At 37.0% G+C, this 12125-nt stretch overlaps 2 protein-coding genes and 1 long non-coding RNA gene across 3 annotated transcripts; 1 reads left to right on the top strand and 2 right to left on the bottom strand.

Moving 5' to 3' along the window:
• The first annotated feature begins 2448 nt into the window (after nt 1–2448).
• Nucleotides 2449–6019, top strand: LOC147855050 (uncharacterized). The gene is made up of 4 exons (XM_087331560.1): nt 2449–2601; nt 2879–2986; nt 3796–3963; nt 5798–6019. Exons 1-4 carry the CDS (start codon nt 2509–2511, stop codon nt 5918–5920), a joined length of 492 nt encoding a protein of 163 aa, XP_087187686.1. The 5' UTR covers nt 2449–2508; the 3' UTR covers nt 5921–6019.
• Nucleotides 6020–7568: 1549 nt separating this feature from the next.
• Nucleotides 7569–9280, bottom strand: LOC147855048 (heat shock factor-binding protein-like). The gene is made up of 5 exons (XM_087331574.1): nt 9235–9280; nt 9098–9160; nt 8256–8279; nt 8089–8169; nt 7569–7911 (listed from the first exon to the last, which is right to left on the bottom strand). Exons 1-5 carry the CDS (start codon nt 9250–9252, stop codon nt 7882–7884), a joined length of 216 nt encoding a protein of 71 aa, XP_087187700.1. The 5' UTR covers nt 9253–9280; the 3' UTR covers nt 7569–7881.
• On the bottom strand, nt 8494–9091 carry LOC147855049 (uncharacterized). Its single transcript, XR_015531056.1, has 2 exons — nt 8788–9091; nt 8494–8752 (listed from the first exon to the last, which is right to left on the bottom strand). It is a non-coding gene; the product is annotated as an uncharacterized LOC147855049 (long non-coding RNA).
• Nucleotides 9281–12125: the final 2845 nt, after the last annotated feature.

Raw genomic sequence — 12125 nt, 5'->3', positions numbered from 1 at the left:
CTCATATCGGTGGAGGAAATACCCAGAGAGGTGGCGAATACCTCCAATGTATACAACAATTAACCATGTAAAATACATTCATCCTTTCTCATGTCTTCTTAAAAACCTCTTTCTTTTGAAGGACTACATCTAAATCACCCTTGATAGCGTCATACTCTCCTTTTAGTGTATGCACCAAGGTCAACCAAATCTTCTTGACTATATCCACAACATTCCATTGAATTTGCTGAAATATCCTTCGACATCTACTAGTCCACAAAACCCACAATATTATGGAACTAATAGTCTCCCAAACCACCCCATTTTGTATTGAATTACTATGCATACACGACAACACTTCCCCATTTTTGTTTTAGGTCATCAAGAGAAAGGAGCATGTATGCATCAATTATAAGGCAGTACGAGGTGCTTCTAGAGCAACACATTAGGCTATTGACAATGTAAGATTATCGAATTTGGACTATTCCTCAAAGGTAACAATCCTTGTAGGTACGATCTAATTGAAGGGGTTACGTTACGCACAAGCTTATTGCACACTTGCAACATGATCTTCATCATTGGTAGTGGAGAATGAAGCATGGCCATATCTACTTGCAAAGACCAATATTAGAGAATGTGGTTAATGAAGACATAAGTGCATGTGTGTTTTTGTCTCATCTTCGATATGCAACAATTATATGGGGCTATGGCCTACTTTTAAAGCAACAAGCCAAGTTATTGATGGTGCAAGTTGATGTCTCTTCACCAACCTTATAGAGTTCCAAGGTGCCATGTCTAAAGAAACCTAATTAGTTGGACTACAATCAATCAAAGAAGATTTCAAAATTATGAACTTTGTTTTGGAATGTTAGCGAGAGAGAAATTTGGCGTCTCTACTTAACACACAATAAAAGGTATTTTCGGTGTTTAAAAAGTGCCCATCTTTGTCAATAAGAAAGGTTCATAACTACCCAACTTTGTTTGTGTTATTAGAGAAGTGTTTGTTTTCGATGCATGTTTATTAAGCAAAAAAAAAGAAACTTTGATGCCAAGATGGATCATTTAATTGCGTGGAATCTAGTCAAATGTGCACGTAGAGGTTGTGCTGCGTCCTAGGCTCTAGCGTTTGACATGTACAATAAAAATGGGACATATGCAAGTATTTTATGCAACTAATCTTTATTGGCATGTTTTAATGGATATTTTTCAAGAAGTTTAAAAAGTTCGATTATTTCTATGATTTTTACAAGAAAAACAACGAATGGCAATCAACGTTACCTAGAAATTACCAAAATATGGGGAAAATGAAGAGATTAACTAACGTTGCAATAACTTTTAAGTTCCCCTAACCTATGCAACATTCACCAAACCATTCACGAGTCCATGAGGTGCTCGCTTATTTAAAGCAATGACAATGTCGCTAGTGCTTATCTAATAAAGATACTACTTCTATCGATGTACTTGTAATTTGTAATTTTGTTTTTTTGTCAGTGTAACCTCGTTAGAGAGGCAAAATGATGCTCGGCAATTTGAGTTGCAAAAGCTATCATAAATCTTGTGTGTGTTTAGCATATACTAGGATCAAAATTGGAAATTTGTTGTTCCTTTTCAATGTAACCATATGTCTATTCCACATGGTTGTCAAAGGTGGCAGATGAAGAAGTGTTGTGCATGGCTCATGTCTTTTTGTTCGTTGTTATAACCAGCGAAGCTTCAGATTGGTACGACTGCTAAGTAAAAATGTTGCTAAGGAAATGAAAAGATCGCATGGGGGTGACAAAAAAAGGACACAAGAGCGTGATTCCTCGTATTCCGATTGGGGTCCAAAGGTGGAATGGAATGAGGGGGCCCTACAATAAATTTGATCTAGCATTCAAGCTATTTAATGTTAAGAGTTCAATATCGAAAGAGGTTTTTCGGGCAGGGGTCTGCGTTTTCCACATGCCCCTCATCATACAAGGCGATTATTGTTGCATGGTATGCGTTCGTGTTCATGCAAGATGAAAAACCTTGCAGACGTGTGGTGGGGGCAGAGTGAGCCTTTCGCGTGTATGCATTGGCCGGCCGGACAGAAAGGGTCCGGGGGCGGACAAAAAAGCCTGGGGAGGACAGGATTTGTAAGTCGGGCCGTCGGAGCCTATAGGGCTTCAGAGGATATCTTTATCTTATCTATGACACGGGGCCGACACAAGACCTTCCGGAAAACAGCGCTAGGCTATGACACGAGGCCAACACGAGGCCAACACAAGACCTTCCGGAAAACACCGGTAGGCTATGACACGAGGCCGACACGAGACCTTCCGGAAAACACCGGTAGGCGATGGCGACGGCAGGAGGCCATATTTGCTTCATTCAACTATGTACTCTCACTCACTCTCTCTCTCTCTCTCTCTCTCTCTCTCTCTCTATGTTTGTGATCATTCTTATTTCTGTGTCTTGTGTCTCTCTGTTTATAGAGAGAGAGAGAGAGAGAGAGAGAGAGAGAGGAGAGGCGGCTGCTGCTGCTGGAGGAGGCGATCTTCTGTAGCCATGGTGTTGCTCTCCTTGGAGATCAAAGCTGAGCTTGAAAGCCTCACAAATTTGCAGCCTCAAGATGCTTCTGATTTCCCTTACTTCTTCAAGGTAAGCATTGCTCCCTTCTTTCATTTCTTTCTTTCTTTCTTCTTCTTCAGTTTGATTCTGCAGTCCTTCCATATCTTTCTTTCATTTCCCTTCTTTAGTTGATTGGTTTTTTCTCACTCCTCCCATGCCTTTCTCCCTTCCTTAGATCCCTGTTCTTTCGATCTTTTCTCTGAATTATTTTCTTTAAGATCCTAGTTCTATTGATCTCTTTTTGCAGCATTCTTTCGATATCTTTCTTTTCATTGTAAACTTATTCTTCATTTTTCTGACCTCGCAGGTCAAATGTGGCAGCTGCGGTGAGATTTCAGACAAGTTTTCTTGTGTTTCTGCATCTGAAATGGTAGATTTGCCGAAAAGCCGAGGAAAAGCTCATCTGGTGCAAAAGGTAAGCTCATTTCTTTACATTGGAAGCTTTTCATACCATATAATATCTACTCGTGGAAACATTCGTGTATCTGAAATATCTACTCATGGAAATGTTTCCATATGTGAAATCATTGATTTTGCATATAAATGCCGAGGAAAATCTCATCTCATGTGAAAATGTAAGCTTTTTCTGTTCTTTGCATGTGAAGCTTTTTTATTTCCTCCTGTAATATCTGCAATACCTGAAAAGTTGGTTGATTTGCCTAAGAAAGCCAAGGAACAGTTCATCAAAGTGCAAGAGGTAGGCTCAGTTCCTCATGTGTGGAAGCTTTTCATCTCAAATAATATAATTGAACAATTTGAAATTAAACTGGGGAAGAAAATCCTGAACATATTCTGGTTCAGCTAATTTACTAGTGACACTTTTCATCAATAATAATATTTGAACAGCATGAAAGAAAACTTAGTGAGAGAATCCTGAACCTAGTCTTGTGCAAAAGGTAGGTTCATTTATTTTAAGTGGGAAGCTTATCATTTTCTGTAACATTTGAACAACGTTAAATAAAACTTGGTAAGAGAACCCCAAACATAGACTTATGTGAAAGGTAGGTTCATTTATTTTACTTGTCACCAAGAAGTATCATTTCCAATAACATTCTCAGAGTGTAAAAGAACTTGATATGACATTCTGACACCAAGAAGTATCTTCTGCACATTGTGCTGTGGATCTTTTCATGCACAAAATGAGATAGGGCCGCTCGAGAATCTCAAGCGAGCCTTGGTTCAAGGGAGGATGTGCTCAATGTTTTTAGTTTTTTCTTGTCTTAGTGCAAATTCTGTGGCAGAGATGGTTCAATCACTATGGTGGAAGGAAAAGGGAGTCCATATACCCTTGAAGATAGCGAGTCTGGAAAGTATATTGCCATTGCGTGCTTTGATTGTAGAGGAATCGAACCTTGTGAATTTTCCTTCAGAAGTGGATGGGCTGCTGAAGGGGTATGTTTACTACAAGATTTTGATCCTTCTTTTTTATTATGTTGATTGTTTCTTATCATTATGATTTGCATTGAGATGTTTTGACCACTTATTAAGAGACATATAAATGCTGGATTAAGCCATGCTCATGTCATTACCTTTATGGGATTTTGCCAAACAATCTTCCAGCAGGAGGCCTTTGCTGGTTAGAGTGATGGTATTTAAATTCATCTCACAATTCCTCAGTGAGGAGTAGGGTCTTCTTCTGCAGGCTGATAGGGTAGCTTTACACATTCAGAAAACATATGGAGTGATCAAATAGCTTGAATTGAGCACCTGTAGATTCATGTGACTATTCCTCGTGGCAGATAATAGATAATGCTCTTGTTTATATACTTACTTCTGTGTGCTGATGGTATAGCTCTACACATTTGGAAAACATTCACATTGACTCACGAGCTCTGCATCTGCCTGCATTTTTGTGCAAACTCATCTGCTCCAAGAAACAAATGCTTTCAAAATTCACAATCAGATATTCAAATAGACATTAATGACGTGATTTACAAGGATTCATGTGAGCTGACGGTATAGTCGTATACATTTGAAAAAAACATGCGCATTGACTTATGAACTTGCACTCCACACTGGCCTGCATTTTGCTCTAACTCTCTTGCGCCAGGAAACAAACTGCTCACAATCAGATATTAAAAGAAACATTGATGAGATAGTTTACAAGCCTTCACTATCAGTTGCCTGCATAGCTCTACACATTTCAAAGAAAGCATGCACATTGACCTAAGAGCTTATACTCCACATCTGACTGCATTTTCCTTGAGCACTTTTGTTCCTAGAAACAAATTGCTTTCAAACTTCACATTGATGAGATAGTTTACAAGCCATAGCTTTGCACATTTGAAAAAACCATGCACATCAACTTAAGAGCTTGCACTCCTCACCTGCCTGCATTTATTCTCAATGTCTTTTGTTGATAGAAGCAAACTGTTTTCAAAATTCACAATCAGATATTCAAATCGACATTGGTGGCATAGTTTACAAGGCTTCACTGTGAGCTGATGCCATGGCGCTATACATCTGTAAAGCATCCACATTGACTTGAGGCTGTACTCCGCACCTGCCTGCACTTTCCTCAAACTCTTAGATATTGATGAAATAGTTTACAAGGCTTCATTAGGCATGATTTGCATCATCAAACCTGATTAGGATGTATATCTAAAGGTTTGTTGCTATGCAAATATCAGGGTCAAAGTTTATAGACATTAAAACTCTGATATAAAGAGTTCTAAAAGTGCGTCCCACAATGAATTTTAGCTGGAACTGCATGTGGCCATGAAGGTCCCATTGGGGACTGGAGGCTCCCATGTGACATAGGAACCAAATGATGAGTCTTAAAGGTGTAACCACTGCATTAATGTAGAGCCTAAAGAGGCACAATGCTAACTGAACGAGTAGATACTGACATCTATTTGCCAGTTATTGGATTAATTAATACTATCTGAAGTACCTCATAGCTGATACAATCATCCATTCTCAGTGGACATTCGCAACTCGCGAGGTGATTGACCTCACTGATGAGAATGATGCGTTTGTTAATATATGTAGTTACATGAGCAGATGTCATAGCTCTATAGATGTACACATTGACCAAATACCTTGAACTCGGCACTTGCCTTTAATTTTCTCTAACTCTTTTGTCCTGAGAAACAAACTGCGTTCAAAATTCACAATCAGATATTTGAATAAACATTGATGACATAGTTTACAAGGCTTTACTAGGCATGCTTTGCATAATAAAACTTGACTAAGAAGTATATTTAAAGTTTTTGTTGCTATACAGGTATCAGGATCAAAATTTGTAGACATTGACCTATCTGATGAGGAGTTTGCAGAATATGATGAGAAAGCATCGTGTCCAGTAGGGATTAGCAATCTAAATCACAGGTTTTCTATTACAAAATAGTTTTTCACCAAATCTTCAAGGGGGTTGATATAAAAGATAGATTGTTATATACAAAAAGAAGTATGTGTAGTTTAATGCTTGAACTACTTTGACATATCATCAGGAAGTGAAGATGCATTTTTAGCCAAGTAATTTTTTATACCATGAGGTGAAGAACGTAAAAGAGGCACCAAAATAGGGAAAATACCTAAAGAACCTAAAACATATCTTAAATTAAAATAGGGCTCAGAACGCATTGATCAAATATTTCTCCGCAATCCATTATCATCCTAACCCATCTTTATCCTACTCATCCAATATTCCTGAAAATGTTTATGATCTCATCCCAAATCGTGAGAATGTTTCTGTATGGACAAGATTATTTATTCTCTTTGTTGTTGATCTCTCTTCCTTAATTATAGATTATGTAAACATGTTCAAACAAACAGAATATCTTGATGTGCTACTAGAGAAGCACATTCTTTGTTCACTGTGCAGTGATCACATTAAGGTAACATTGTGTATTCTCAATCATGTTCGTAGAAGTTCTAAATCTGCGACAAATGTGTCAAAACTAATTTATGAATGTTTTGTTGCTGTGGATTGTCAAATCCTAGAGTGATGCAAATGATTAATTAATAAAACCGCCAAAAGAAGGCTCCAGAATCAAAATGCCATTTTGTGCAAATAGCTGCATATGTTATTGTGAACAACATGTCTTGATGAGTCACTTACATCCATTTTCTTATCATCAATGCCTTGTATTTTTTATGTTTAAACATAGTAATGTGTTCTTTTGTATTAGATAGGTATCTGGCAGCAGGAAATTAGTTTATTCCTTTTAGCAAGCTGTTTAATATTTGTTTTTGGTGTATATGGAAATCACTCTACAAAGATGCATGAGCATTTATTAATATGCTTGAGTTGTTTTTCTCAAAGTTGGGGTGTATGTTAGCCACACTGGTTTGCAGGCACATATTGAAGCATGCGTTTTCCTCAACCTGAAATGCTTGCAATACTAGCATTGACCAAAGGCTGGCTTCCTCAACCTGAAATACTTACAACACTGTCATTGGCCAAAGGCTGCCTCTCATTTAATTCATCATCTCATCATAAGGGCAATGTCTAGTCATCATGCTATTGTTCAAGGGGTGTTGCAAACCAAGGATCCAACAAACAATGTTATGGGTTATCCCAGGATGCTCTTGGTAGACGATTACTATTGACATGACCCAACATTTCACCTAATGATCCATCAGTGTCTTTAACATTATCCTATTCAAGTAATATGCTTACACGGAGTGATTTTTAATTAATTTGCTTGCTACATAGTTGAATCTATAGAGTTATGATATTACAAAATAATGTCAGATTAGGAAGTTAGAAGTGAGCATACGTTGCATGCACAAACTATCATTTACACACAGGTCCTTGACCACATAGTTGAATCTATAGACTTATTAAATTACATTACAATGTTGGATTCAGAAGTTAGAAGTGAGCACGCATTGCATGCACAAACTATCATTATACACAGATCCTTGACAATTTTGATCCAATTACCTCTGGTCTTTATCAGTTCAGTACTCTAGTGCATATTGGAAAGAAACTAATTGTTTCTCTTAACAATAAGACCACTGCACACAGGTTTTCAGTACTCTGGTGCATGTTAGTGGAAAGAAACTAATTGTTACTAGATAAAAGAACATTGAAGATCACTGAGCATTGCCAGGATAATAAAGATATGTATCATTCAGGTATATGTTAAGTCCTCTGTATTTTATGTGACAATTATGAATCAACAATTCATACATAGATAGTTCAATTCAGATACAGTTGGTGACAACCACTTCAGCATATTAGTCTAATTTGATAACAGTAGGCTAATTTATTATCTTAATCTTGATCTTTCTTGTTTCCCCCAGAGCTTGAGGGAGGAACTTCAATTCCCATCTCTTTGGTCAAATCAACTATGCTCTTTTCTAAATCATCGATTCGGCTTCCCATTTCATCTAGTGACAATGTTAAGGCATGCAAATAGCAGAGAGCATAAAAAGGAAGAGGAAAGTTATGAAATAGCCACAAATTTCTTTATTTCCTCAAACACCCTTGTCAACCCCCCACAGCGAGTAAAAACGGAATGAATTGACCACATGACCACATCATTGCTATACTCAACAAGATCTTACCAATAGAACCTTAGAGAAATCAGCAAGGTCAAGGATATTTTTCGATATGATAGATTCTGACATTGTTTCGAATCTGGATTGCTGCAGAAGTCGGCAAAAAATATTGTTCAGACAATTCATGATGTTAAAACACCCTAAGATAGTAAGGTGAAGGTGAATCAAATTACCATTTGTTGCAAAAGATTTTGGACCTGCAGAATATAGCAAAACATTACATTTCAGTGTGTATATTTTATTTTTTTGAACTTCAGTTGATGTTGCAAGCCATACATATATTATCCTTCTATTATAGTTGGACATCTCGTTCTAATGCAGAGCCTTGCCTTCCGGCAAGTCCCATTTCTCTACAGTTATGAACCATTTCCTCTAAATGGGTACAGATTCCCCAAAAAATCTTAACCACCATTGATGGAAAACAGTAAATTTTTAATCATGAAATAAACAAATTAGAGTAAACACTCAACAAATGTTATTAAATACGGAAGCCAATCATATGCGAGTTGATGGATATGGCACAATAGACATCCAACCCAAACAATATCTAGATTGTTATCAAAAGTCTAGCCTCTACCACTTACATCCCTATAATACTCATATATTGCCGTTGCATGCATTTTCTCGGTCTAGTGCAGGTACCAAGATAACTCCATTGAAACATGGATTACTATTGAGTACTACATAGTATTAACTAGTTGCAACAACATTCCTACTATGTCATCGCTTTACCTGCTACATAGTATTCATGAGAAACGACACCATCTCTACTCGTGGCATTCCTTTACTCCACATAGTAGATGATGTTTACCTTTGCATCATAATCTATGCTGTCATAATGCACGCATATAACTGCTCAAGACAGTTCACTGGGGAAATAGCAAAAAACTTGGGTGTTTTTCAATGATTTTTCCATGCTCATTTTAATACACACTCAGAATCCTAGACACCAAAAACTGCAGATCAAACCCTTAAAATTAGCTTGACTGAGGAAATTGTTCAATTTGTAACTTACAAAGGCTGTGAGATCTGCAGTACTCTGGCCTGTCTCTCCTGATTCTCCATGGCCTCTTCCATCCTGGTCCAATCAAACTCATTAAACAGTAACATTGTGGGAAAGCAATGGAGACATGTAATCGTAAATGTCTGTACATAATGAGAGCATTCCATAGTGTTAATGTTAAGGAATCCATCCTTCACCATTACAGATTGCATCTATCTACCTATCTAAAAACTAAACCAAAAGGTGAAGGAACACATTATGAATTCATAATGATGAAGTTTCAACCTTACGCTGATCTCACAACCATTTTTTAATGAATGCATTCCAACAAATTTATAAATCATAACCATTACCAAGCTTAAAATGAAGCGTTATGATTTCAGTGCCAAAACAAAACACAAGGAAAAGTTATGATGTCTAAATCTGATTGTTAATTCAGAAATTACCTGAATCTTAAACTACATGTGAACATGAAATATTAACCCTATTGACAATAGTGAAAGGTAAACATTAGAAATTCATATCTACAATATGAAAAAACACAAGTGAAACAAAAGTCATGGACAGGAAATAAAGAGAATGTTGATAAACAACAAGTTAATAATCCGGAGAAAAAAACAAATGTGCATTAATAGTGAAAAAAAAAATCAACAAAATAGGGACACAAGGATTTAACGTGGTTCAGCTATAGGGCCTACGTCCACTGCAGGAGAACAGCAGAAAAAATCCACTACGATAAAAGAAGAGTCACAATTCATTATCACAGCCCAAATCTAACCATGTACACCCTAAGATAACTCACCACCCTTGTCATCGACAAATAAAGACTATTATCTCCCATTGTCACAGTTGCTTCCCTTGCTTCAGAGACCTCTCCATTCTGGATCAACCTATTCTAGAGATCTTTTGAAGATGAGAAGTACAATATATCTGACTTGAGAATCTTCCATGCATAGATGACAAGATTCTTTAGTCACTTCATAATTCTATTTCTATTTACTTTTTTACTTAGTTATATTTATTTTGGTTTACTTTCCTCAAAGAGGAGACAACATTTTAAGATGTAATGTCTTGTTTAATCTTATAGGTCATTTTGGCCTCTTAAAATATGTTAATATCTTTCTTTTTTTTCTTTCTTTCTAATATACCTCTCTCTCACACTCACTAAAGATTCTTTATCTTACTAGAAACTAAAGAGGTAATAAGAACGAAACTATGCTTCTTGGTTGTTTGGCCTAGCTGCAAATGTATGGGAGTTATAGCTCTTCATAGCCAGCAAAAGTGAGCTTTATGTATGGCACTTGAGAATTGCGGTAAACTACTATCTTATCCAACAGTTTCCCAACTCCCCAACCAAACCTCAAAGCTAAATAGCTTCTTTCATTGCTTCTATACCTGCAATGTATTCTGCCTTGGCGGCCCATAAAGCAACAACCAATTTCAACATTGCTTTCCAACTGATAATACAACCGAACAGAGTGAAGACACAGCCTGTGAAAGACCTTTTGTCTAAATCTCCAATATAATAAGAATCCACATAGTAGTGTCCACTGTCTATATGTTTTCCATGAACCAAGCCAACATCAGTAGTACCCTTCACATAATGAAAAATCCATTTTACCACTTGCCAATGCACTTTTCCTGGGTTTTGTATCCACTCACAGCGTGCACAATATCAATCTTAGCACACCATGGCATGCCTGAGGCTCCCAACAGCACTGGCATAAAGAACATGGGACATTTGCTCCACCTCCTCCTCAGCTTGTGATGACAACGCCACTGAAATTTTGAAATGTGCTGCCAATGGAGTGCTAACAGGTTTTGAGCTTTGCATACTAAATCGCTCTAACACCTTTACGTTGTATTTTTTCTGTTATAGAAAAAAGTAACAGATTTTCTATCTTTAAGAATCTCCATTCCCAAAATTGTCTTTGGAATGCCCAAATCTTTCATCTCAACCTCCGCATTCAACTGAGATTTTAAATTGTTGATCTCTAGCATGTTCTTACAAGCAATCAACATGTCAACAACATGCAAGGGCAAGTAAATGAAGGACCCACCCATGAGCTTCTTGTAATATGCACAACTATCACATTGACTCCTCAAGTTGCCATTCCCAAGCACAAAAGACCCACCTACGAGCTTTTAAATTGTTGATCTCTAGCATGTCCTTACAAGCAATTCACATGTAAACATACACTGTCTTGGAAATAAACAAATATGATATTCTTTACTATGAGCTTCATGCCCTTCAGGTTGCTTTCATATAAATGATCTCTTCAAGTTCATCTTGCAAGAAAGCTGGCTGGTTTGACATCCAATTGCTCAAGCTCAAGGTTGAGATGAGTTAGTATGGTGAGAAGAGTATGTGTTCACCTATGTTTCAGACCTGGAGAGAATACTTCATTCAATTACTATGTGTAAACCCCAATTTTGGGTGGATTTGCAGCTTATATAGAGGCACAAATTCTATCATTTTATTATTCTCTTTTACATACATTTTATATCAAAAATATATGCACGAAACTGTAAAATCCTGAGCGGAAATATATGCTAGTAATGATTCTACTCTTAGATTTCTGCAATATTTCATATGAAATGTTTTGCACGAATTTTTGTGAAAACATAAGCAGAAGGATGGCCCCATTGACGGAAGAGGATAAACGGGAAAGTATTGACAAATACAGAAAAAAGAATTGCGAATTCAAATGAAAGAATTACGAAATTCAGGCAATCAATCCTCTGTATGAAACTTCCTTTGTTTCTTTCTTCAGCAAAGGATCTAACAAAGCTCGGAGCAAAAAATGCCTTTTACCCATAGTTACCATGGATTGTGCAGCAACTTGTTATTTAAAAACCATTACAGCATTTAATTGCATCGTATAGCTTCAAAACTGTAAGAAAATGCCATAAACAGTTCGCATAAAGAGAGGGTTGGGGGAGGGGAGAGATACTCTTAACAAATTACATACGCAATGAGACAAAGAGAGAGAGAGAGAGAGAGAGAGAGAGAGAGAAACCCTAAACAAAACAAAAAAAA

Source organism: Azolla caroliniana, unplaced genomic scaffold (assembly GCF_043228905.1).
Source record: "Azolla caroliniana isolate FFs.n. ecotype wild unplaced genomic scaffold, voAzoCaro1.0.p SCAF_15, whole genome shotgun sequence".
NCBI lineage: Eukaryota > Viridiplantae > Streptophyta > Polypodiopsida > Salviniales > Salviniaceae > Azolla > Azolla caroliniana.
This window is presented reverse-complemented; position numbering and strand designations above follow the sequence as displayed.